Source organism: Petaurus breviceps, unplaced genomic scaffold (genome assembly GCF_028583685.1).
Source record: "Petaurus breviceps papuanus isolate PSGF00001 unplaced genomic scaffold, PetGlider_PUasm1.0 177, whole genome shotgun sequence".
Lineage (NCBI taxonomy): Eukaryota > Metazoa > Chordata > Mammalia > Diprotodontia > Petauridae > Petaurus > Petaurus breviceps.
The window spans coordinates 4,461,954-4,489,806 of record NW_027185776.1 but is presented as its reverse complement, the minus strand read 5'-3'; the positions used below and the strand labels follow the sequence as shown (position 1 = coordinate 4,489,806).

The 27,853-nt window shown below is 37.0% G+C and overlaps 1 protein-coding gene across 1 annotated transcript in view; it reads left to right on the top strand.

The window, feature by feature from the left end:
• The window catches only part of UNC79 (unc-79 homolog, NALCN channel complex subunit), a 345,437-nt gene that overhangs the window by 158,711 nt on the left and 158,873 nt on the right, over positions 1-27,853 (top strand). Inside the window, exons 20-22 of the mRNA XM_069086022.1 lie at positions 17,454-17,595; positions 23,102-23,181; positions 23,273-23,421. Coding sequence (XP_068942123.1) covers positions 17,454-17,595; positions 23,102-23,181; positions 23,273-23,421 — 371 coding nt within the window. The remainder of the gene's footprint in view (positions 1-17,453; positions 17,596-23,101; positions 23,182-23,272; positions 23,422-27,853) is intronic.

Sequence of the window (27,853 nt, the reverse complement as noted above, 5' to 3'; positions counted from 1 at the left end):
TATTTAAAAAAAAATTATACTGATATCTTTTGTTTTTAGGATCACTTATATTCTCCACTTTGTTCCTTCCTTTATCCCTCCCAGAGAACCATTCTTTATGATAACGAAGAAAAAAAGATGAAAGAAAAAAGTTCCCTAAAACTAACCAACATGTCAAAAAGTTTGATGTTATATTTATATATGTTATATGTCACATATATATTATGTGTAATATTTCACATCAATGGTTCCCCCCTCCCCCATCATTATACAGAGGAAGAGGGGGAGGTATTTTCTCTTTGGAGCCAAACTTGCTTATTATAATTTTACAGCATTCACCTTTGCTTATTTTGTTATTATTATTCTTTCTACTTACATTATTATAGTTATCTTGTATATTATTTTTTGGTTCTGCTTCATTTTGCATCAATTAATATGTCTTCCCATACTTTTTCCACCATGTTCATAATTTTCAGTACAGTAATATTCCATTACATTAATGTAATAATTTTAAAAAATTATTTTTTCTTTAGTTACATGTAAAAACAATTTTTAACATGAAAAATTTTGAATTCTAAATTCCCTCCTTCTCTCCCTTCCCCCCCATTGAAAAGGCAAGCAATTTGATATAGGTTTTATACACACACATACACACATATATGGAGTTATACAAAACATATTTCCATGTTAGTCATTCTCTGAAAGAAAATAGACCAAAAAAGAGAAAAAAAACTAAGAAAAATTGATAAAGTAGAAAAGTAAGCTTCAATATGCATTCAGATTCCATCAGTTTTTTCCTGTGAAAGTGGATAGTGTTTTTCATTGTAAGTCCTTTGGAATTGTCTTGTATTGCTAAGAATATCTAAGTTATTCACAGTTGATCATTGTACGATATTGTTGTTACTGTGTACATTGTTTTAGGTCTTTTTCTTTCTTTTCTTTTTTTAAAATCTCTTTTGGTTTTGTAGGATGTTAGAAATAGTTCCAAATTGCTCTCCAGAATAGTTGAATCAGTTCACAACTCTACCACCAGTGCTTTAGTGTCCCAATTTTCCCTCATCTCCTCCAACATTTGTCATTTTCCTTTTCTGTCATATTAGCCAATCTAGTGGGAGTGAGGTGGCACCTCAGAGTTGTTTTAATCTGTATTTCTCTTATCAGTAATGATTTAGAGCATGTTTTATGTGTCTATAGATAACTTTGATTTCTTCATCTGAAAATTTTCTGTTCATGTCCTTTGATCATTTACCAATTGGGGAATGACTTGTATTCTTCTAAATTTGATTCAGTTCTCTATATATTTGAGAAATGAGGCCTTTATCAGAAAAACTCGATCTAAGAATTTTCAGTTATGATTATGATGTTTTCCCTTCATGCTAGTTTTCCCTATTTATCGTTTTCTCTCTCCTCACCCAGTTCCTCCTCAAAATTGTTTTGCTTCTGGCCATTGTCTCCCCTAATCTGTTCTTCCTCCATCAATCCTCGTTTCTCTTATCCTCCTCCCCTCTTACTTCCACGCAAGGTAAGATATATTTCTATACCTGACTGAGTGTATATGTTATTCCCTCTTTCAGCCAGTTCTTATGATAGTGAAGTTCAAGCAATTCTCCCCCTCCCCCCTTTTCCCTCTCCATTGTAAAAGCTCTTTTGTACTTCTTTTATGTGAAATAATTTACCCTCTTCTTCTCCCTTCCCCTTTCTCTCAGTGGATCCCTTTTTCTGATCCCTTAATTTTACTTTTTAGATACCCTATCACAGTCAAATCACACCCATGCTATCTGTCTTTGTATACTCCTTCTGCTTATTCTAATAATGATAAAACTCTTCGGAGTTATAGGTATCATCTTGTGATGTAGGAATATAAATAGTTTAACTTTATTGAATCTCTCATGACTTCTCTTTCCTGTTTACCTTGAGTGTTTACTTATGCTTCTCTTGAGTCTTGTATTTGCCAGTTGAATTTTCTATTCAGCTCTGAACTTTTCATCAGGTATGCTTGAAAGTCCTCTAGTTCATTAAATGTTAATTTTTCCCCCTGAAGTTTTGAAGGACTTTTAACTCCTTTTTGCTGGGTAGGTACTTTTGGTTGTAATCTAAGTTCCTTTGCCCTCCAGAATATCACATTTTAAGTCCTATGAGCCTTTAATGTAGAAGCTGCCAAATCTTGTGCTATCTTGAGCATGGCACCAAGATATTTGAATTGTTTGTTTCTGGCTGCTTGCAATATTTTCAGTTTGACGTGGGGGCCCTGGAATTTAGCTATAATATTCCTAGAATTGTCATTTTGAGATCTCTTTCAGGTGATTGGTAGATTCTTTTCATTTATATTTTACCCTCTGGTTCTAAGTTATCAGGGTAGTTTTTCTTGATAATTTCTTGAAATATGATGTCCAGGCTCCTTTTTTTAAATCATGGATTTTAGGTAGTCTAATAATTCTTAAATTATCTATCCTTGATATATTTTCCAGGTCTGTTGTTTTTCCAATGAGATATATCATATTTTCTTCTATTTTCATTCTTTTTTTGTGTTGTTTTGTTGTTTCTTGATGTTTCATGGATTCATTAGCTTCTGCTTGTACAGTTCTAATTTTTAAGGAATTATTTTCTTCAGTGGCTTTTGTGCCTCTTTTACCATTTGACCTATGCTGCTTTTTAAAAGATGTTACTTCAGTATTTTTTTGTGCCTCCTTTACCAAATGGTTGACTTTTTTTTTATTACTTTCTTGTATCACTCTCATTTCTTTTCTGAATTTTTCCTCTATCTCTCTTATTTGATTTTTAAAATCCTTTTTGAGCTCTTTCAGGAGTTCTTTTATTTTGGGGCCTGAGACCAATTTACATTTTTCTTTTAGGCTTTGGATGTAGCTGTTTTGACTTTGTCTTTTTCTGAGTTTGTGTTTTGACCTTCCTTGTAACCATAGTAACTTTTCATGGTCAGGTTCTTTTTCTTATTGTTTGCTTGTTTTCCTGGCCTATTTCTTGACTTTGAACTTTATGTAAAAGTTGGACTCTGCTCCTGGAATGGAGAGACCACCTCCCCAAGTTTCTGTGTGTGTGTTTTTTTTGTGCCGTTGTTTTCAGAGCTAGTTCTGGGGGTCTGTAAGTTGTCAGTTCTTTCAAGGTTATATGATCTAAGGAGACTTGTGGTCATTTCTCTTCTGGCCTGTGCTCTGGTAAGTGAGCAACCACATGCACTCTTTTCTTCCCTGAAATTGTGACCAGAGTACCTGCTCTAGTGTTCTAGTGATCCTTCTTGCCCTGACACTATTATTGGAACCATTTATGGGCAATGCAACAGAGTCTTTCACCCAGTACAAGCTAAGGGTCCCCTGTAATCTCCAACCCCCTTACTGTCTGTGGTTTGGGCACTATGGAAACCATTACTTCCATTTCAGTCACTCTCCCAAGGCCTGCTGCTAGCTTGCTGGGGTGTGGCATGCCCAGTTCCAGCCAGTGTAGGTGTGGCCTGCGCTAGACTGGTCTTTGCTGTTCCCCGGTGAAACAGATTTTTCCTCTGCCTCTTTTTTTTGCTTAATTGTTTTCCCTCTGTGTCTTCACTCTGACCCTTATCAGGGACGTTGGATATAACTTCCCCTCTGTTGAATGCTCCCCTAGTGGTCCTAGCTGAAATAATTTTGTTTGTGCAAAAGCTTCTCATTGTCATACAGTCAGAATTATTTCTCACTTTTAGTCTCTTTCTATCTGCTTACTCTTTCACACAGGCCTTCAATCCCTCTGTCCTAGAGTTGGCGCTAAGTTTTGGACTACATCTCTTTCCCCATCCCTCATTGGTGAAGCTCCTTGAAAGCTAGGATCAGTGTCTTTCCCACATTTGCATCCCTAGTGTTTCAGTCTTCGTACATAATAGACCCTTATTAGACTTTGAGTGAGATTGAGTTCCTGACTCCAGGCCTTGGTGCAGATAGTACCTCCTGTGCCTTGGAATGCTCTCTCATATCACCTCTCTCTCTTAACATCCTTCAGTTTCTTCAAGGCTCAGATCAGGAAAAAAAAAGTTTAAAAAATATTTCTCATACTTTCTTTCTTTTTAATGCTACCTTCTCCCAATCTACTCTTTTTCTCATACCTCCTTCTCTTCTCTTTCTGTTCCCATCTATTTCTCTTTAGATTTTAGTTTTGCTGTATCAGGATCTATATGTATGGGTATATAGGTGTATGTATGTCTGTTTAACATTTTTTATTTTGATAAGAGTGAGGTCATGCAGTGATTACTCTTCTCACTCCTTCCTCCATATTTGTATACTAATTTTCTTGGGTATGTCATTTATGTTTATGATCACAGAGCCCTGTATTCCAACTATTGGCTCTCTTCCAGCTCAGCCCTCTCTGCCATCTTATAGGAAACAACTCTTGTGAAGAAGGTGCCAGCCATACCCACCAATTCCCCATGAATTGCCACTCATAGGGCAAGTAGGCCAGCTTAGCTGAAGCAGGTAGAGGTGGGAGTCTATATGTGTCTGGCAAGTTGAACCACCACCTTGTTCACCATCTCCCCTCAGACTTTGGTGGAGACAGCGATCTGAACCTTAGAGCCTTTGGAATTAGTAGTGCTTGCAGCACAATGCCTACAACCATTATTCTGGGAAGCAGCCCTAGCAAATTCAGCATCAGAAGCTAATATGACCTTAATAATTGGAAATAACATTAAAGAAGAGGCATTACCATTTGTTTTGCCATTGAACTTTAAGGACCATGTAACCTTTCCATTTGATTTGCAGTTGAAACCTTCCATGTAAGTGGTTTCTCCCATTTAAATGTGAGCTCCTTGGGAGCAGAGACTGTCTTCCTTTTCTTTCTTGTATTCACAGTGCTTAGCACAGCTTATTACACATAGTAAATACTTAATAAATGCTTCATTCATTCATTCAATCAACAAAATAGCAGATTCTTCCTCTTTCCTCACTTCTTTCCTACTGTACTCTTTTTTTTCTCTATATTTTATTTCCTTTTTAAAAACCAGTGTATGGGGTAGCTAGTGGTTCAGTGGGTAGAGCAGTGAACTTGAAGTCAGGAGGACACTCACTAGCTTTATGACCCTGGGCAAGTCGCATAACCCTGATTTGCTAAAAAAAACAAAACAAAGAAACAACAACAACATTGTAATGATCTACAATCTGGGAGGAATCGAGATAGCAGAATGGTAAGAGCAGTGTAGCTGTGATTCCCATGACAAACCTTCTCTAAATAGATATAGAAAATGTACCAGACTGAATCCTGATGGGGAGATTCAGAAAATGGCACAATGGGTCAGTCCAGCTTGGCATAGGGATATATACAGGTAGGATTATAGGAATTAAGGTTGGTCAGGAGCCATGTGGAACACTCTTGCATCCAGGGAGAGGCTGTGTACCAGGCCAAGAGGAGGTCTCAGACTTATACAAGGGTTCCACCAGACCCATACTGGGGCACTGTGATAAGGACAGCTTTGTCATCTACTACCCAGCTTTGAGTCACAGACCCAGTATGTATACTTGGGTGGCATTTTAATGTAGGGAGGCCCTGGGCAGTGCACTGAGAAAGGAGGTTCAGCTCAGAAAAAAGCAAGCAAGCAATCAACAGCAATAGTAGCAACTGGAGCCTACTTTGCTACCATTCTAAACCAAAAGAACTTCCTAGCTGGCTGATAGGGACTGAATTCATTAGCAGGCTCCACTTTCCTAGACACAAACCTAGGTGAGGGAATTGCAGAGCTCAAATGAGGGGAGCAACAAATAGACTTTGCCCTGAGTCAGACCACTCTGAAGTGACTTGCCCAAGGTCACATGACTAGTAAGTGTTAATTGCTTGAGGCTGGATTTGAACTCAGGTCCTCCTTTTACTCCAGGGCCAGTGCTCTATATATTGTACCACCTAGCCACCCCTACTAGATTTTGAGTTACAAATTTTCTCCCCGTCTTTCCCCTACCCACCACCCCAAAACAGTGATCCCACTGAATACCCCCTCCCTCAATCTGCTCTCTCTTATACCCTCCCCCACACCCCCTCCAACTTTCCAGTAGGACAAGATGGATCTCCATACCCCAGTGCCTGTATATCTTATTTCCCAGTTGCATGTAAAATAATGAAAACAATAATAATTTTTCTTTTCTTTTCTTTTTATGTTTGTTTTTAGTTTACATCATTCATTTCCACAAGATTTTGAATTACAAATTTTCTCCCCATTTTTCCCCTACCCACCACCCCAAAACAGTGATCCCACTGTATACACCCTCGCCTAATCTGCTCTCTTCTATATCCTCCCCCATCCCCCAGTGCCTGTATATCTTATTTCCCAGTTGCATGTAAAAATAATAATAATAATATATTTTTTAAACATTTGATTTTAAAACTGAATTCCAGATTTTTCCCTTCCTTCCTCATCACCCACCCTTACTGGGAAGATAAGCAATTCAATATAGGTTGTACATGTGTAGCTACACAAAACACTTCCATAGTGGATATATTGTGAAAGACTGACCATATTTCCCTCCATCCTATCCCAACCCCCACTTGTTCTATTCTCTACTTTGACCCTGTTCCTTTTCAAAAATGTGTGCTTCCAACTTCCCTTCCCCCAACCTGGTCTCCCCTCCATCATCCCCCCCTCATCCCCTTACCCCCTACTCTCCTGTTTAGTATGTATGTCATTCCCTTCCTAAACCAAATTCAATAAGAGTGAGGTTGACTCATTCCCTTTTGCCTTCCTGTTCTTCCCCTCCATTGTAACAGTTTTCCCTTGCCTCTTCTATATGAGATAATTTACCCCATTCTGTCTCTCCCCATCTCTTCTCTTATATTCCTCTCTCACCTCTTGATTTCACCTTTTAAGTATCATCCCTTCCTATTCAATTGGTCCTGTGCTCTCTGTCCATGTATACATGTACACATATATACACATATTCACATATGTATTCATATACCTTTCTATATAGGCATATGCATGTATGTATGCATATGCATACATATACATGTATATTTCCTTCAACTATTCTCATACTGAGAAAAGTTTCATAGGTTAAAATTATTGTTTTTCCATATAGGAACGTAAATTTGATAAGTTCCTTATGATTTCTTTTCCCTGTTTACCTTCTCATGCTTCTCTTGCTTCTTGTATCTGAATATCAATTTTCATCAAGAATGCTTGAAAGTCCTCTATTCCATTGAATGACCATATTTTCCCCTGAAATATAATACTCAGTTTTGCTGGTTAGGTGATTCTTGGTTTTAATCCCAGCTCTTTTGACCACTGAAATATCATATTCCAAGCCCTTTGATCCCTCAGTGTAGAAGCTGCCAGATCCTGTGTTATCCTGATTGTGTTTCCATAGTATTCAAATTGTTTCTTTCTGGCTGCTTGTAATATTTTCTCCTTGTTCTGGGAACTCAGGAACCTAGCTATAATATTCATAGGAGTTTTCTTTTTGGGATCTTTTTAAAGAGGTGATTGGTGAATTCTTTTAATTTCTATTTTGTCCTCTGGTTTTAAAAAATCAGGACAATTTTCCTTGAGAATTTCTTGAAGGATGATTTCTAGGTTCTTTTTTTGATCATGGCTTTCAGGTAGTCCAACAATTTTCAAATTATCTCTCCTGGATCTATTTTCCTGGTCAGTGGTTTTTCCAGTGAGATATTTCACATTGCCTTCTATTTTTTTCATTTGTTTGGATATGTTTAATAGTGTCTTGATTTCTCATAAAGTCACTAGCTTTCATTTGCTCCAATCTAATTCTGGAGCAATTATTCTTTTCATGAGCTTTTGAAATTTTTTTTCCATCTGGCAAATTTGGCTTTTTACGGCATTCTTCTCCTCATTGGCTTTTTGGGTGTCTTTTGCCATTTGAGTTAGTCTGTTTTTAAGGTGTTATTTTCTTCAGTCTGGTTGTTGACTCACTTTTCATGATTTTCTTGCATCATTCTTTTTTCTCTTCACAGTTTTTCCTTTACTTCTCTTACTTGATTTTCAAAACCCTTCTTGAGCTCCTCCATTGCCTGTAACCAGTTTATATTTTTCTTGGAAGCTTTTAGTGTAGGAGTTCTGACTTCATTGTCTTTCTCTTGTTCTGTGCTTTTATTCTTTTTGTCCCCAAAAAAGGAAACTAAGATTTGATTGTGTGCTTGTTTTGCTTCCTTTGCTTGCTCATGTTGCCAGTCAATTACTTGACTTTTGAGCGCTTTGCCACAGGGAGGGGAGCTTTGTCCCAAACTGCTAGAGTTTTTGCAGTTGCCAGAGCTATTAGTTGGGTGCTGTCTCTACAGACACTGCAGGCTCTGGCTCACTGGTGCCCAGGACCTCCAGCCAAGACAGTGATCCAGATCCAACCAGGTTAAAGCAAGAGCGGTTACCCTCTGAATGGTAGCTTGGTTCTCCTATGATCTGCAGGCCAGGAGCTTTGAAGCAGCCACATGGAGGCGGCACAGCCGCAGGGCCTCTGTCACTTCCAGCCCTGGGGGCAGGGGCCCGACCATGCTCTGTCCCCCCTAGTTCCAACAGAGTTTCACACTGACCTTTTACTTTGTCTTTGGCATTTATGGGTTGATAATTCTGGAAACCATCACAGCTGCTGATGATCTGCTTTCCTGAAGTCTGTTCCAGCTGCTGCTGGTTGGGGCCAACCTGGGGCTACCCTCAGCTCCCAGCTTGGTGCGATAGCTCCTTCTTCTCTGCCTGCTGGGCTGCCTTCAGTGGGAGATTGTTTCTCTCTGTCACTTTGTGGGTTCTGTAGCTCTAAAATTTGTTTAGAGTCATAATTTATAGGTATTTGAGAAGGTTATGGGGGGAGCTTATGGAGTTTTCCTGCTTCTATGCCTCCATCTTGGCTTGGCCCCCCTCAATAAATCTTTAAAGAAAACTGTCTAGATTTCTTAGAATCAGAGGACAAAGTGAAAATAGAAAGAATCCAATGGTCACCTCTTGAAAGAAATCCCAAAATGAAAACTCCTAGATATGCCATAGGCAAAACCCAGAGTTTCCAAGTTAAAGAAAAAATACAGCAAGTAGCCAGGAAGAAAGAATGGAAGAATCCATGAACCACAGTCAGAATCACAAATGATTTAGCAGTTAATATTATAAAGGAAAAAAGAGCTTGAAATATCATATTCCAAAGGTTGAGGATAGAGGCTCATAGTGAAAAATACCTTACATAGCACAACTGAGTATAATGCTACAGTGGAAAAAATGGATTTTTAATGCAATATAGGAATGAACTATATAGAAATTTTCAAGTTCAGACACCATAACACAAGAACAACAATAAAGTACTAAAGAAGAGTAATTGCTTATATTCTAATATGGGGAGGTGATATATTTGTCCTCTCAGAACTCAGTGCTCATTAGGACTCATAGAGGGAGCACAATTAGACAATGCCTGGGAGTGGTTTTGTTATGTCTTGATAATCTTAAGAAAAAAGTAGGAAAATAAAGGGAAGAAAGAATAGGAAATATTTCATGTAATCAGTGTGCACAAGTAGACGACTGTACAAACAAAGAGGGGAGGTGTGGGACAGCAGCTGACACTTAAACTTTACTCTTTATCTGAACTGATCATAAGAAGGAAGTTTTCAGAGGTACATTTCAAATAGGGAGGAAAAGGAGAGAATGGGGCAGGAATGCAGGGTAGATTGAGGGAAGGATTGTCCTAAGCAAAACAAACTAACAGTGCATCAAAATGTTTTAGCCTCTTTGGAGGTGGCAAAGAATGGGAATCTGAGGGGGACACTTATAAACTGAGGAATGAATGAACAAGTTATGATATTTGCATGTGATGAAATACTATTGTGCTGATCTCTGTATTTATATGAAAGTTTTTGGCATGTTCACAGTATATTTGCTTCTTGCTTTTGGTTTTATGGTTTTTTATTGGCATATTTTAAATAATATTTGCTTTTTTCCAATTACATGTAAAGACCATTTTTAACATTCATTTAAAAATTGCTTTGAGTTCCAAATTTTTTTCTGTCCCTCCCTCACCTCCTTCTTCCCTAAGGTGGTAAGCAGTTTGATGTAGTTTACATATGTGCAATCATGTAAAACATATTTCCATATTAGCCATGGTATAAAAGAAGAAATAAACCCAAAGGAAAAAAACCATGAAAAAAAGTGAAAAAATATTAGGTTTCAATTTGCAGTCAGATTCCATCAGTTCTTTCTGTGGATGTGGATAGCATTTTTCATCATGAGTCATTTGGAATTATCTTGGATCATTGTATTGCTGAGAATAGCTATGTCATTCACAGTTGATCATCATACAATGTTGCTTTGTGCGATGTTCTTCTGGTTCTGTTCACTTCATTTTCTATCAGTTTATGTAAGTCTTTACAGGTTTTTCTGAAATCATCCTGCTCATCATTTCTTAAAGCACTGTAGTGTTCCATTACAATCATATTCCACAACTTGTTTAGCCATTCCTCAACTGATGGGCATCCCCTCATTTTCCAATTCTTTACCACCAGAAAAAGAGCTGCTATAAATATTTTTGTACAAATACGTCCTTTTTTCTTTTTCTTTTTTTAATCTCATTGGGATGCAGCCCTAATAGTAATATTGCTGGATCAGAGGGTAAACAGTTTGTTTACTTTGGGCATTGTTCCAAATTGCTCTCCAGAACGGCTGAATCAGTTTACAAATCCACCAATAGTGCATTACTGTCCCTATTTTTCCATATCCTCTCCAACATTTATCATTTTCTTTTTTTTTTGTCATATTAGCCAATCTAATGGGTGTGAAATGATGTGCCAGAGTTGTTTTAATTTGCATTTCTCTAATCGATAGCAATTTAGTTGCTTTTGGTTTTAGATAGATACTTTTATGATATGAGAAAAATCATTTTATATTTATACTTTGTTGTTTTTTTAAACTTAAATAAGTGTTGTAATTTGTCAAAGGTTTTTTTTGCAATCTGTTGAGATATTTATAGTTTTTGATGTGTTTTTAAAAATATAATTAACTGTGTTGATAGGTTTCTAAATATCGAACCTTCCTTACATCCCTGCTTTAAATCCTTCTTAGCCAAAGTGAATGATTCCTGGGTAAATCTCTGTAGTTTTATTTAACAAATTTGAATCAATATTTATTAATAATATCAGTCTATAATTCTGTGTTTTACATTTTCCTGGGTTATGTATTAGGATTATATTTGGCTCATAAAAGGAGTCTGGTAGAGTGCTTTCTCAATTTTTGAGGTAAATTTGAGTAGTATTGGTATTAATTTAAAAAAAATTTTTTTAAAAAAGCAATTGGGGTTAAGTAAATAACTTGCTCAAAGTTACACGGCCAGTTATTTTGTGTGGGTGTTAAGTATCCGAGGCCAGAACCAAACCCAGGTCTCCCGATGCTGGGGCCGGTACTCTTACTCACTGCACCACCTGGCCGCCCCTGGGCATTAATTTTTTAAAAGTTTAATGAAATTCTGTGAATCCATCAAAATCAGGAGTGTTTTCTTTGGTTTTGTGTTTCAGAGTTTTTACTCAGTTTTGATCTTTTTTTCCCATGGATGTTGAAAGTCCTCAATTATATTAAAGGTCCATTCCCCCCTGTAGAGTTACACTTAATTTTCCATGGTAAATTATTCTTGGTCTTTATCTTTTACCTTTTGGAATATTGTACCAAAAGATTCTTTCCTCCATAGTAGTTTCTGCTAAATCTTTTATGATTCTGACTGGGTCCTATGGTCCATAGACTCTTTTTTCTGGAGGCTTTTTTCTTTGACTTGGAAGCTCTGGATTTTGGTTATGGCATTGCTGCTATGGTCACTTTGGTCTCTCAAAAGGTGACTAGTGTATTCTTTTTATTTTTACTTTGTCAACTAGTTCTAATAGATTTGCATTATGATATTTTTTTAAGATCTCTTGAAATATGGCATCCAGTTTTTTTTGGGGGCAGGAAGTTGGTGATAATTTTTTGGTGGTCTAAAGAGTCTAAAATTGTGTCCTTGACTTGTTTTTTAGGTCAAAGTTTTTTTTTTTAATTTTGCTTTTTGGAAGGGGGAAGGGACAGAGCAATTAGAGTTAAGTGAGTTGCCCAAGGTCACATGGCTAGTTTTTTGTTTTAAGTGTCTGAGCCACATTTGAACTCAGGTCCTCTTGACTCCAGGGCCAATGCTCTATTCACTGTGCCACCCAGATCAATTATTTGTAACATATATTATCTTACATTTTTTCAATCTTTTGGCTTTGTTCTAATTTTTTTGTTATCTCATGGATTAATTAATTAATTTTAATCTATTCTTTTATTTATATTTATTTTGTATTATTTATTTATAAATAAATATTGTTATTTATTATTTTTATTATTCATTCTATTTTTATTATTTTAAGTAATTTAGTACTTTGGTAAAGTTTTCTGCCTTTTATACCAAGCTATTTATTCTTCTTTTCATTTTTCTTCCCAACCTCTAATTTCATTTACAATTTCATCTTTATCACTTGCTTCATTTCTTCCAGTCTTGTAGTCATGACTTTTTTCCCCCAGAGGCTTTGTTTATAGTTATTAAGGAGTTACAATTGTTGGTTTTACTTCTTGAGTTTGTCTAAACATACAGTATTTCTTCACTATAGTTGATGCTTTCAGTTAGGAGACTATTGGAATAATATAGGTGAGGGTTAATGAGGAACACTGAGATTAGAGCCGAAACTAGGGTGGTGGCCTTGTGAATGGAGAGGAGAGAGATTTGAGAGATGCAGAAGTAGAATAAAAAGGACTTGGCTTATGATTGAGTATGGGGGAAATGAGGGGTAAGGAAGAGTTGATGATTTCAAGTTTGCAAACCTGAATGATTTAAAGGATGGCAGTGACCTTGACAGAAACAGTAAAGCTATTGAAGAGAGGTGGAAGAGAGGAAAAAATACGAGTGTTTTTCTGTTGAATTTAAGATAGAACATTGAGTTGGAAATGTCCAGTAAGTATTTTCTTATATGAGATTGCTTATTAGGAGCTAGACTTGGCCTGGATTTTTAGATATGGGAGTTATCTGTATAGAGAGGATAGTTAAACTCATGGAAATTGATGAGATCTCCAAGAGAGGGTATAAAAAGGAATAATAGATGAGGGCTTAAGGCAGAACTTTGGTGTACCCACAGAGGTAGACTATTGGACATGGATGCTAATCCAGCAAAGGTAACTGAAACATCGCAAGACAGAAGGAAAACCAAGAGAATAGTGTCATGAAAACTTAGAGCAGATGATTTTTTTGGGGAGGGCAATCGGGGTTAAGTAACTTGCCCAAGGCTACATGGCTAGTTTTGTGTGTGTGTGTGTGTGTGTGTGTGTGTTAAGTGTCTGAGGTTGGAACCGAACTCGGGTCCTCCTGATTCTGGGGCCGGTGCTGGTGGCACTCACTGTGCCACCTAGCCACCCCAAGAAGATGATCTTGAAGACGAGCGTGGTCAGTAGTGTCAAATGCTGCAGAGAAATGGAGGATGATTGAGGAAAGACTATAAGTTTTGGCAATTAAGAGGTCATTTGTGAGGCGGCTAGATGGTGCAGTAAATAGAGCACCCGCCCTGGAGTCAAGACCTCAAATTCAACCTCTGACACTTAAAACAAAAAACTAGCCATGTGACCTTGGGCAGATCACTTAACCCCAATTGCCCTCCAAAAAGCAAAAAAAAAAAAAAGATCATTTGTGTTGTGGATCAAATCTGGCCTAGTGGCTTACTCTGGATAGGAATAAATATGACTATACTTATAAACCACTTAGCATTTAACAAAAAAAGATTAGTTTACATTAACATGGAAAGGATGCTAAGCAAGGATACAACATTGATTCAGGTAGACCTAACTCTTTTCTCCATATTAAAAATATCAGATTAGTAGGGTCTGTTGGATAAGAAAGTTACATTGACTTAAATGAAGTGTGACAGTCATAAGTCTGAGGAACCCCAATTCCTTTTGGGTTAGACTATTTATGCCTTAGGTGATCAGGAAGCCACAAGAACAGTTCTAGTCTTAGTATTTTAGTCAGTTTTCTTGCTTGAAAAGTCTAGTTTGAAATGGGTTTAGGAGAGTGGAAGAGAGGTGGAGACAAGTACAGTCAGCATTTTTCTAGTGTTTTTGCTGTAAAAGGAAGGAGAGATATAGGTTCAAAGTTTGAGAGGATGGTTATCACGTGAAGTTTTTCTCTTTTTCAAGAATGATAGGAAGATTTGCTTATGTTTGTAGGCATCAGGAAAGAAGCTTGTAGGCACGGAGATACAATATTAGAGAGAGTGAGAGTGGGATGATTATGGGGTCACGATACTGGAGGAGATGGGAGGGGATGAGTTCAAAGTCACAAATAGAGTTTGGCCTTGACAAGGAGAACAGGCACCTTTTCAGAAACTGGAGCAAAGAAGTAGACTTGGGATATGAAGGAGTTTTGAAATATAGAAAAGAGGAAAGAGAGAACTTTGGACTTCATTTTCTCAGTAATATTTTCAATAAGGTTCTCTGCTAAGAGGGACAGGGAAGCTGAGTAATGTGAGAGGTTGAAGAAATGAAAAGTTTTTGAATAATCATAGTGAGCAATATAATATAGAGTTGGTTATAAAAGAGTAAAAAGTATATTATAGCAGGGCAGGCCCTCTTGAAATTAGATATCATAAATTTGCAGTGCATCCAGGCATTATAGGTATGTGACTTTCACAGTTGAGCAGCATATAAGAAAGAGTGGTAGAAGTAGATAGTGCAGGTTAGGGTTTGGCAAAGCATTAAGTAGCGATAACATAAAGGGGCCAGAACACAGTTGAGTTGGTCAAACAATAGACAAGATTGGGAAAGAAAGAAAGTAAAGGTATCATAAGGGTGATGGCCAGGAAAAACACTGAAGGATAGAAAGACTAGAAGTCATTAGGAAGAAAAAGACCCTTTTCAGAAGTACAAGGGAATATGGAAAGAGAGAGTTATGGTTAAATAGAGGAATTTCAGAGTTCTTGGTTATGGAAATGGACTGCCACCAAATGGGTAGTAAGAGAGAAAGTATGTCAATCCCTATATGTAGTTAAACTGGCTTTTTATCTGTTCCTTACACATGACACCCTGTATTCCATCTCCATGTACTTTCTTCACAACTGCTTAAGGTAAGCATGAATACTGTTACAGTTAACTCTTCCACATTTTGGGGGGTTAGGGTCATGGTGCCCCCATGATCTGGAAAGTCCATGTAAAATTTTTTGACCCTTCTTTTGGTACCAGAGAAGAAGTCCGAATTATTATGGTATTAAAAGATGAAATATGTTGATGTTATACAATACTATGCATATATTTTATGCATTTCTGCATTTCTAAACTTCTTTGGTTTCATTTGCTGGCCTTTGCCTGTTGTCTGTGGCTTCTACAAAACTCTCCCATAAAATTGGCATTTAATTTCGTATGTTGTCCTGCAATATATCAAAATTGTGATGGGAAAAGTAGCAATGTGGAAGGGACAACTGTATTCCCATTTTATAAATGAGAAGCTGACTTAGTGAAGTTGTGGATTGGTCAAGGTCACACATGAATTAGTAGAGCCAAGACTTGAATCTAGATCTTCTGGATTCCAAATCTATTAGAATACTTGAAGGTCTGGGCCTTCCAACATTAGAGAGATGAAACTATTTGGCTGAGGTTATCATCATCATCATCATTATCATTTAGCTTCAAGAAAATTCTCTTCTATTTCAAACTATATAAAACATTTTACAATTGGTTGACATGATTGGTTAATAAATAAGATCCAAACAGAATTGATTTTCAGCTAAATGAGGAATTTATATTTGGAGAGACTTCATTTCCCATATTAGCACCTTCTGTTGTAGATTATATCACTATCATGCTACTTTGTTTCATCCATAGTACCAGTTGGCTATCAACTAATCCTTACTAAGGATTTAGTAAGGAAGGTTTTAGATTATGAGGATCTTTCTTATCCTGTTTACATTTTTAAAAAGGACCCTCTAATATGGAAAAAATCTTTAAAACCCAAGAGAATCAACCTATGATGATGGAGTGAAAGGCAGTGAGATTGAGAAATTTGAGTGGAGAATCTGCCTAGTACCAAATCAGATCTTACCATATAGGCAACCTATTTATGTCTATTAAGGCTAGACTAATAGAAATATAGTTTTTGTCTTAGTTAATATTCTTTGACTTCCCATTGTTTCCCTCAGAGTACATTCTGAACTTACATTTGGAAGATAGCATGATTATATAGAAAGAGCCCTGGTGGTGGCAAAAAATAGAAACAATGGCTGCCCATCAATTAGGGCCTATTTGAACAAATTATGCTATTTGAATGTAATGGTATATTTTTACAGTATAAGAAATGACAAAATGTGAATAATAAAGAGAAAATTGGTAAGATTTATATGAACCAATATAGAGCAAAATAAGTGGAAACAAAAAAAACTATTATTACCAAAATGACCACAGTAATATAAAGGAAAACAACTCTAAATGCATCATAGTTCAGATCAATATAGTGACCATTCATGATTCCAGAGGACTGAGGATGAAACACACCTCACTCTTCTTGGTGGAAATGGTAGAATAAGGCAGATACTGTCCTACATGGTCAGTGCATGAATTATTCTACATAACTTCTTTCTTAAAAGGGAGAGTTTTCTTGAATAGGGTTAATGGCAGTAATGTAAAGGAATGCATTAAAACATCAATTTTTGAAATGGTCTTGGTCAGAGAACCCAAATTTGAGTCTTGACTGTGCCTCTTAACTGTGTGGCCTTGGGCAAATGATTTTGCCCCTGAACCTCAATATCCTTATCTGCAAAATGAGGAAAGTTATACTTATCCCTGTGTCATAGGAAGGGCAGCTAAGTGGTATAGTAGATAATAGAGTGCTGGGACTGGAGTCAGGAAGACTCATATTTCCGAGTTCAGATCTGGTCTCAGACTTGCTAGCTATGTGACCCCAGGCAAGTCACCTCTCCCAATTTGCCTTGGTTTCCTCATCTGTAAAATGATCTAGAGAAGAAAATGGTTCCAAGAAAACCCCAGATGGGGTCATGAAGAGTCAGACACAACTGAAACATGACTGAAATGTCATAGGATTGTTTTAAAGAACGAATATTTTTAAAACTTAAAGGACTATAGAAATAGGTTATTATTATGAATAATGAATTTATTATGCATTTACTATGTGCCAGACATAATTCCATGAAGTAGTACAAATCTTACCATCCTCATTTAACAGATGAGGAAACTGAGGAATAGTGGAGTTAAAAAAGACTTGTCCAGTGTTATAAAGGTAGTAAGTTTTAGACTTGAGACATTAAAAGCAAAGACTAATATGCTCACATCATGAAAATGTTTTCAGAACTTCATAAATCCTACCAACTTACTGACAGTTTTACCATTTCTAGTATTTATTTCCAGATAAAGAAAAAACCTTTCCCCAAAGGCTTCATTGGACTTCACTGGCTACTATTGATATTGCCTGAAATGTGTGACTATGCCCTCTTTGGTTTTGTGTTCTGAAACTCATGAAGCTTCTTGCCTGTTCTTTTAGGAGCCCACAGACAACCTTGAAGACAGTCTTCTCTATTCCCGGCCTGAGTTTATAATAGGCACTGAAGGAGAAGAGGATGAGAACCCTGTTACAAAGCATGGAGAGAACCCAGGAAATCACACTGAACTCCCTGAAAACATTGGTAGGGCAACAGAGTTTGAAATTTTGGGTGGAGTAGTGGGCCAGCCTGAACTTTAAGAGGAAGCATATCTAAATCCTTGGGCTTATTAGATGAGCACAACCACGTAGGAGTAAATTCTTTTCCTGAGAGTACAAACTGAATAGACTTTAGGGTAGGGATAAGGCTTATGTGTGCTGGTGATTAAGGGACAATAAATAGTCCCAGGGATAAAAAAAAAACCCGGGGAAAGGAGCAGCCCTAAATAGAATGTTTTGTTGAATCAAACCAGAATTTATTGGGGGTGATATTGGAGGGTGTTATGGTAATGAAATTAGATAAGAAGTGGGAAAAGCTACTATTTGAACATATGTATTCCAAAGCTGAAAAATTAGCACAGTCAGGAAAAACAGACTATCCAAGGAATATTGATAAGAGGATAATTCATTTCATGCTGTTACATCTGGGTTTTCAAATAGGCTTATAGTGTGATGAAGCAGTCTTGGAATGATCACAAGGACAAAAATGCAGCAAGAGTTGGCAATGAAAGGCTTTCTCATCCCAAACTCAGCAGTTATTGGGAAATTGCTTTCTTTTTCTTGGGGACAGTACCAAATACTGCCCATAGGACATTAGGACACTAAGCACACACATATCAGTCATACCATTTCAAACTTTGGAGTCTTCTTTGAATCTTAATCCAGCCTAAATATCCTGTTTCTTTAATGAATCTTTGTATGATATGCTCTCTCATCCTTTCAAACCCCCTCTCTGGATTGTTCCACTTTATCAGTGTCTGAGTGAATGAATTAAAATGTATTTATCTAGAACCTACTATGTGCCAGGCATTGTATTAGATACTAGATATACAAATACAAAAATGAGATAGTACCTGCTCTCAAGGAGCTTAAATTCTAATGGAGTGGTGGTTGAGATAATACTTATAAGGAATTTGTGGCAAAGGAAGGGAGTTTTGGTATGAGGAGTTATACGCATGGTTAGTGGAGCCCTATAAGTTAGCAGTCTGGCTCTATGCCAGTGGTGATGGTAATGTTGATTTGATTACTGTTACCAGAGTAATAAGTGGAAAGGGGAGGGTAGATATGTGGCAGTGAGACAGATGAAAACAAGCCTCACAAAATTTTGGCTTCTTGGATGACTGGATGGAATGTAAAACATGGTCTGGGAATGACCAGATATAGTGGGTTAGCAGAGTTTGAATTCTTTCACTAATCAGGACAGCTTAGCTTGTGTGGAATTCCAAAGCCAAGTAGACTAACTCCTCCAGTGAGGAGAGTATTATGTATGCAGTATGACATATGTGATCTATGGAGGGTATAGTCCTGAGGGTCATTGTTTGAGGCATAGAGAAAGGGGCAGCTACCTATAAAGTAGATGGCAAGATACCCAGGTACATGCTAGTTTCCTGGTGGTTGGCTACACAAACATCTGTATTGCTAATGGAAGAACTAGAATGAAATTCTGGTTCAGGCTTCTTTAAAAGTGGTGCCTAGAATTGAACACAATCCTTATGTGTTCTCTTCAAGGCAGAATAAAACACAGTTTTCATCTCTCTTGACCTGGACACTAAACTTCTCCTGTAGTCTCTAAGACCCCAGGGCCTTTTCACAAAACTGTCATCTAAATATACTTTTCCCACCTATGCTTATGAAACTCAAGTGTAGAACTTTACATTTATATCTGTCTCATTTCATCTTATTAGATTTGTTTCATCAGTCTCACCTTTCAACTATAGGAATTTACATTAATTTTATCTTATTAGATTTGTCTCATCATAACACCTCAATATTCTTTGGATTCTGACTTGGTCATTAAATTGGCCATCTCTGTTTGATATATGAAAATCTTACAAGTATGTCTGCCATGCTTTCATTTAAGTCACTGATTAAAATATTGACTGACATAGAACCAAAGACAATTTCCTAGGTATCTAGGAACTTCCCTTTGACATTGACCTATTAATGACTACTTCTTGGGGCCATTCAACAAGTTCTAGATTGCTTAACCTATTTAGCCTACATATCTCTATCTTGTATACAAGCGTAGCATGAGAGCTTTTTATAAAATAGTTTCCTGAAAATCCATGTATTCCATGTCTTTGATATTCCCCTGATCTAGTAGTTTAGTTAGCCAGTCCAGAAAGGGAATTGGTTCAGTCTGCTATGACCTGTCCTTAATGAACTCCTATTGGCTTTTAATTATCACTGCTTCCTTTTTAAAAGGCTTGTAAATTATCCCTTTGATTCTGTGTTCTGCATTTTTGTCAGAAATGAAGCTCCTGGGCCTATAGTTTGTGAACTATATCTTCCTTGTTTTGAAAATCATGGCAAAATTAGCCTTTTTCTCATCCTCTTTCATTTTTTTTTTTATAAAGCAATCGGGGTTAAGTAACTTGCTCAAGGTTACACGGCCAGTTATTTCTGGGTGTGGTGCTGAGTATCTGAGCCCGGATTTGATCCAGGTCTTCCTGGACACTGGAGCCGGTGCTCTTACTCGCTGAGCCACCTGGCCGCCCCTAAGCAATTGGGGTTAAGTAACTTGCTCAAGGTTACACGGCCAGGTGTTTCTGGGTGGGTGCTAAGTGTCTGAGCCCGGGATTCGATCTCCAGGTCATTCCAATACTGGAGCCGGTGTTCTTACTCACTGTGCTACCTGGCCGCCTCTTTCATTTTATATCCTCTTTCAAAGATCTCCAACAATGGCTCAATATGCATTTAGTAAATAAAAAAATAAAATAGATGACAAAATATGCAGGAAGCAGCATAAATTAACAGGTATACCTGAAAATAACTATACTATTGAAACAGGAGACATCAATAAACTGTTCAATTTAAAAAAAAAGAAAAAACCCAAATGCATTTATTAGGCACCTACTATGTGCCAGGCACTGTTTTAAATACTAGAGGTAGAAAATGAAATAGTTGTAAAGTAGCTTTTTATACTAGGTGGTGTTGGGAACAACATGTACCCACAAAAATGAACACAATATACATACAAAACAATATAGGGGATAGGGAAAGAACACTAACAACTGGGATAATTAGGAACAGCCTCATGGAGGACACCTGCTACATAAGCTGGACTTTGAAGGCAGCTGGAGTTTCTAAGAGGTAGAGGTGGGGAGGGAGAACATTTCAGTCATGGCAGGATAGCCTGTGTAAAGGTACAGAGGTGTAGGAGAGAGGGAATGGTATAGATAGGGAGAGCACAGGCCAGTTTGACTGGAACATAAGGGATATGATAAGGAGAAATGTGAAATCAGTTGGAAAAGATAGGTGGGATCCTGATTGTTAAGAACTTTAAATGTCAAACAGAAGAGTCTGTATTTTATCCTAGAGCAAATAGGGAGTTGTCACTGAATATTCTTGAGCAAAGAACTCACATGATCAGACTTCTGCTTTAGGAATAGAAATTTGCCAGCTGTGCAGAGGATGAACTTGGAACAGGAAGACCAATGAGGAGGTGATGGTAGTGGAGAGAAGGGGATAAAAGAGATCTGCAGATGTCATTGAGTTGCTCTTCCACAGTGGTCCTTTCCTCCATGTTTCCTGTGGCTGCTTTGTTGAAGTTGCATTCATGGCTTCCCACTCAGTCCACTCCATGACTCTACATTGTTCTACAGCTCTGCTTCTTGCAGCCCTCAGCAGGATGCTTTTTCTGTACTCCACCATTGCTCTGCAGTTCTTCTTTTAGCCACTTCTCTCCCTGTAGTTCTCGATTCTCAGTAGATGGCCCTCATTCCCTTTGCTGGGACCAGCTCTAACATAAGCAAAGTCCTTTGATGGCTCTATCTGTTTTGTGTATGTTTACAGCCCCAAACATGGTTCCATGTGCAAACACCTCTACTCCTGAAGCTATCTTTTTTATAACTCTCTTATTTCCAGCCTTCACACTCCTCTGTAGTCTAGAGTAAACATGTTTTCTTCTACCTATGAGTAGTCCTTTCTCCTCAATCCCATGTTGGCTCTTTGTTATTTATTACTATTTGTGTCTTCTCTCCCCTGGAGCTCAGGGTGCATAGCTTTTATCCAGTCAGTAGTACCTGGTTGTCTAGGGGTCAACCCCTAGACTTAACCCCAGGGTTCATGATCTTAAAACAAATTTTGATAATTGCATTTCAATATAATCCTATGTTTCATTCTTTTAAAAATATCATTTTGAGAAGGGTTACATAAGCTTCAGCAGACTGGCATAGAGTGCCATAACAAAAAGGATCAGAGTCCCTGGGCTGCACTGTTGGAGAGAACTTACTGCTTTTTCCAGGTATCTTACTATTCTCCTTAAGCATTTGTGAGAGTTTTTTTCAGATTACTTGATGATTCTTCTCTCTCTTCCTGATGTTATTGCACAAAGGTCAGAGTAAGATTTGTAATTGCTAGCTATAGTTTTATTTATGTATGATGGCAGATTTTGGGTAGAACAAAGATTAAAAGCAAAATGAACTTCTAAGTACATAATGAGTACTCTTTTTCATACTTAACTATAATTAATTCCACTTATCCTAACATTTTCTTTTATGAAACAACCTAAAATTGCCTCACATACCTTTCCACAACCTCTACCCTAATGATTCTCATTCATGGTGCAGATGCTATCACTTTCTCCTTAGCTTTTCCTGTTAGTCTTTTGAACAAATCAATTCAACAAAAACTTATGGAGAACCTATTATGTTTGAGACAATGGGATTGGTTCTAGGGATACAAAAATAGATGTAACATAAATCTTGCTCTGGAGAACCTTGTAATCTTTTAGGGGCAAGGAAAGGTGGGAAGAATGAGGGAGAAATGCAGACAATCTATTCCAGGAAAATTTGATCTTGTGAGTTGCTGTCAATTCTCATCTACTTCATCTTTTATGTATATGTTTTGTACATACTTGTACCTAGTGAGTAGCAGACATGGGGTTTGAACTATGTCTTTTGAATTCAACGTGCTTGTCCCTAGAAAATCTTATTGGAAAAAAAGAGTTAAGAAATACTTCAGGAAGGTAGTACTTCAGATACAAAGTACTTCTGAGGCTTTTGCATTTATTTCCCCCTATTTTTGTAAATTTCTGTTAAATAGGTTGAATCTAATACATTATGTTTATGTTTTAATACCACCTCTCCTCTAATAGGCCCAGATAGATATAAGCCTTCATTCTGTATTTGATGTGCTAGTTCTTTGTACTCTTTTTCTACATTTAACCATATTTTACTTTTATTGTATTTTTATGTATGTTTAATCCTCCCTACAAGAGGTTAAGCAGTTTGAGGGCAGAAACACTATCTTAATTTTACATTTCAAACTTTTATACAGTAGGTACTTAATAAGGCAAATTACTTCATAGCTTCTGTTTCTTCCTCCTTAGAAAATGAGATTAGACTAGATGATATCCAAAGTGACTTCTTACTTTAAATAGTTTAAAACCTGTGGAGCATCAGTTTAATGACTGTCATATCTACTGGATCATTTCCTGGTGAGTTCAAGGAAGAATTACATTAATCCTTTGTATAATTATTTCTTTACAGCAATAAAGAATGATACTGAAAGAAAATTTTGTTACCAGCAACTTCCAGTAACTCTAAGGCTAATATATACCATTTTCCAGGTATGCTTTTTATAATGTTGGAATATATGCATATGTTTATTATAAATTAAAGCATTTGAGTAAAGCAGTAAACATATGGTTATTTTCACAGGAAATGGCAAAGTTTGAAGAGCCTGACATTCTTTTTAACATGCTCAACTGCCTGAAGATTCTCTGTCTTCATGGAGAGTGTTTATATATTGCAAGGAAGGATTATCCACAGTTTTTAGCCTACATTCAGGATCATATGCTAATTGCAAGGTATGTCTTCTATCTGAGGATTATTGCAAATCTTTGCATTTTAGATTTTGACCCTAAAATAAGTTTTGAATATGATTTATTTGAATGTGACTTATTTGATCCTTATTTCTCAGTCAAGGAAGCATTACTGACAACTCTATCCTTCCTCGTTTTTCTTCTTGACATTAAGTCTCAGTGGTAAAGGAAGGAATACTAATGCAAATTAGTTAGTTTCCATAGAAATGCATAAATAAGTACAATTAAATTAAACATTTATTAAGCACACATGCATCAACTATATGCTGAGCATACAGAGACAAAAAGCCAAATAATCCTTGCTCTCAAGGAATTTGTTAAGATAAAATATATATGGAGTAGATGAAAAGTAATTTCTGAAAGGGAAAAACAGGGGAAAAAGCAGTGTGGTTTAGTGGAAAAAACATTAGACTCTGAGTTAGGACACTTGGGTTTGAATACTGTCTGTGATATTTTTTAGTGCTCTGATCATGAGAAAGTCATGAAACCTCTCTGAACCTTCATTTCTTCATCTGTAACATGAGGACACTAATGTTTGCACTAATTTCCTGTTATAATTGAAGGAAACACTTTATAAGTTTGGAGCAAATATGAATTGTTATGATTGTGTGATTTTAGACAAGTCACTTGGTCTCCCTGAACTTTGTTTTCCTTGCTTAAAAAATTAATAGATTAGATTATAGATGAGCTCTAAGATACTTTCTTGCTTTACCATTCTGTGATTCAGTGGCCATCCATTTTAGGAATCTTTTTAGCTTAGGCTAGTTCCTGAATTCCTTCTTGCTATTTGCCAGTGCACAAATATTTTGTTTAGGATTTCAGGACAGTGGCTCCAAACATAGGAAAATAAGATTCCTGGCTAGAGATAAATTACCTCATAAAAGGCTATTAAAGTGTATTTGTTTGAAATTTTGCAGATTGGACAAAAGGGCTTTTGATTGCAAGGATATGAGGAAGAAGAAAATTACCTATGTATTTTAACAAGTTAGATACTATAGAGAGTAGCTACAGTGTAGAAAGAATAATAGAAAGAGGAGAAGAAAAAATCCAAGAAAGTAGCTAGTAAGAAAACAGTTTTGAGTAACAATCATGATGCACTAGAGAGGAGGCAAATTTGACTTTACAGGTAGGTATGAATGTGACTTGCTGAGATAAGATATGGCTTTGGAAGGATACATTTTATAAAAAATGAATAGAATAAAAAGGGCATAGGTAACAGAACAGTACTGTGTAACTATAAGAAGATAAACTTGTGTGACGAAATCTGGGCATAAGAGGGAAGAGGCATGGTTTGACAGAATTTAGGTGAAGAAACCAGAATGATATTGTGTTAGTCTATACTACAGCCACCTAGACAAAAAAAGGAAATAGGTGAGGAACTTGGGAGAGATCATAAATTTGGCAATAGATATATAACATAATAGTGATGAGAGAATTCTGTTACCCAGACATTTGCTCAGACTCTGTCTCTCAGACAAGTGGAGCAGATAATAGTTTTCTAGGTTCTTTTAATGATAATTTTATCCTATAAAAATACAGTAACCAGGAAGGGGGATTGCTGTTCTGGGCCTGATTCTGATCAATAAGGAAACGCTGGAAGCTGAGGTAGAAATGATGGAACCTTTGGTGGCAAGTTTAGAGTTTGTGATAGAGGAGAGAAAGACAAAGCTCTGACATGTATCCTAGATTCTAGGAGTGAAGATTCCAAAGTGGTCAGAGAAAAGATTGGTAGGATATATGATAATTTCTACAGTTCTGCAGAAGGTATGGAAAAATATCAAGAATGCTATTCTGAAGATATGAAAAGAAATTCCAATGAGAATACAAAAGGGAGGTTTTCTAAAGAGCCCAATATTAATGTACAGGGAATTAATTGAGCAGCTTATATTTTAAAGACATACGTAGAAGATGAAAGTAAGAGCCGGTAGTTAAAAATTGAACATAAAAACATGCTGTAGTAAAGTCAGACGTGATAAGGTTCAGAGTTAGTCAAGGAATGCTAAGGATAACAAAAACAAAACTTTTTTTTTTTTTTAGCATTGTAGCACCTTCAGGCTCCCTGTCACTACTCATATAGGGTTCCCTCAGAATGTTAGATTCAAGGTACTCTGTGGTTCTGCATCTACTCAAAAACCATTGTTTACAAGACTCCACTGATGTCTTTATTTTTGCTAGTCACCCAGAGGGTCCAAGTAGTTTAGAACAAAGGTGTTAAATGAAATTACACAATGAGTGTAGGAAGGCAGATATTGTATCTGTTTTTCAAAAATGAGAGAATAGAATTTGAAAACTGTAATCCAGTGAGTGCGATTCTTATGGACAAAATGAAGAAATATGGATTAGATGATTTGTAAGAAACCAATTTAATGCCCATAGAGTGATCATTAACAGTTTAATATTAACTTGGAAGGAGATGGACTTCCACTGGCCATTCAACATTTTTGTCAATGACTTGGATACAGCCATAGAGGGCAGATTTATGAAACTTGAAAATGACACAAAGTCCAGGAGGAAAGGGTAGCAGTGGCTCACAGACTCCAAATAGAAAATTGTCTCAACAGGCTAGAATGTTGGAATGATTTGATTGAAATTTGAAATTTAATAAGAATAAATGTAAAGTCTTAAGGATGGATTAAAAAATGAACTTCACAAGAATAAAATTGGGGAGAGGTAGCTAGTAATTCATCTGAAAAAGTTCTTGTGGTTTGAATAGACTATAAGCTCAATTTGACTCTACATTGTGATATAGTAACCAAAAGAAGTCAATGCAAACCTCAACCACATTAAGAGAGACTCTATACTAAGAACAAAGGAGGTTATATTTTTACTGGATTTCTCCTTGGTTAGACAACCCCTGTGGAATTACGTACTGCATTGAATAATGTTGGACTTGGAGTCAGAAAGGACTATTTTCAAATCCTGCCTCAGATATATGCTAGCTGTGTGATCCTAGGCTAGTCACTCAAACTCTCTGAGCTTTAGTTTCATCTGTACAATGAAGAGACTGGACTCATTGGCTTTTGGAGTCCCTTTCAGCTCTAATGAAGGGTTCTATGAATTTTGGACACTTTTTGTCTTTTTTGTAAACTGGAGAATGTCCATAAGAGGGTAATTACAGGGGTCTGCTATAATTATCAGTTGAATGAACTGGAAGTGTAGCCTAGAGAGGAGAAAATTCTGCTTTGGTGATAGCTGATTTTAAGTATTTGAAAGATTGTCATATGGAAGAGGTGTTCTACTTATGCTGTTTGGCTCCCAAAAGTGGAACTAGAAGTAATATGTAGAAATTGTGGAAAGATAGGATTTGGTTTGGAAAAGGAAACACTTGCCAGCAACTAGATCTATCTGAAAGGGGAATGGACTGCTTTAGGAGCAGCAGACTCCTTGTCAATAGGTGGTCTTTAAAGTAGGGGTCGGTGATCATTTACTGGTTGTGTTGTAGAGAGTGTAGTTTGGATTAAATAACACTCTGAGCTCCTTTCCAACTCTTAGATCATGTGTTTCTATGATACTCTATCATAGTGTTCTTTGCTTTCCTTGGAACATACAAATAGGCTGTACTTTCCTAGGCCACTCTAATACAGTTTTACATATACATATACACACATACACATACACACACATAGACATAGACATAGACATAGACACATGGAAGACCATGAACTTATTGGTGAGGACAAATTGGCAGGATTTTTATTCATTTCAGAGATTGAATTCTCTAAGTCATATTTTCTTCCTTTAGTTTTCTACTTGTATACTCACACAGTACCTCACATTGCAGTATGATAGCTCAGTCAGGGTGAGATAAGCAACTAACAATCAGATGACAAGTGTCAGAGACATCCTTGATGTGGGCTTTAACAGCTAATTGTTAATGGCTCCCAGCTGGGATAGCAGCTGGTGAGACGGCACCTCAGCTGAGTGGCCTACATGATTACTGCCTGTATGCTGGTGCCCTCTCTGTCTCTCTGCCTTTGACAGCTACCTTCTGCTGCTTGAGACTCCATGGTGGACATGGCTTAGAGGTGGTGTGGTGCAGTGGGAAGAACATTGGAATTGGAGTCAGAGGACCTGGGTTTGAAGCTTCACTCTGCTACTTACTCCCTATGATGTGGGCCTCAGTTTCCTCATCTGTAAAATGAGAGGGCTGAACTAAAAGATCCCTAAGGTCTGTTCCAGCTCTAAAATCTTTTGAGTACATGTGATTTTTGTCATATTCCTTTTTTTTTGTAAACTTAAACCATTTACAATAAGTATTATCTGCTGATGGACACAAAACACTTGCCCTTTTTTCTTGTATGAAATGAAAGCCTATTCCAGGGGTCAAAACTCATCAGGGGCTAGGGAAGTCTTCTCAGAAGAGGAGAAATTTGAGCTTGACCATGAAAGATGCGTTTCATTAGACGGAGATGGAAGG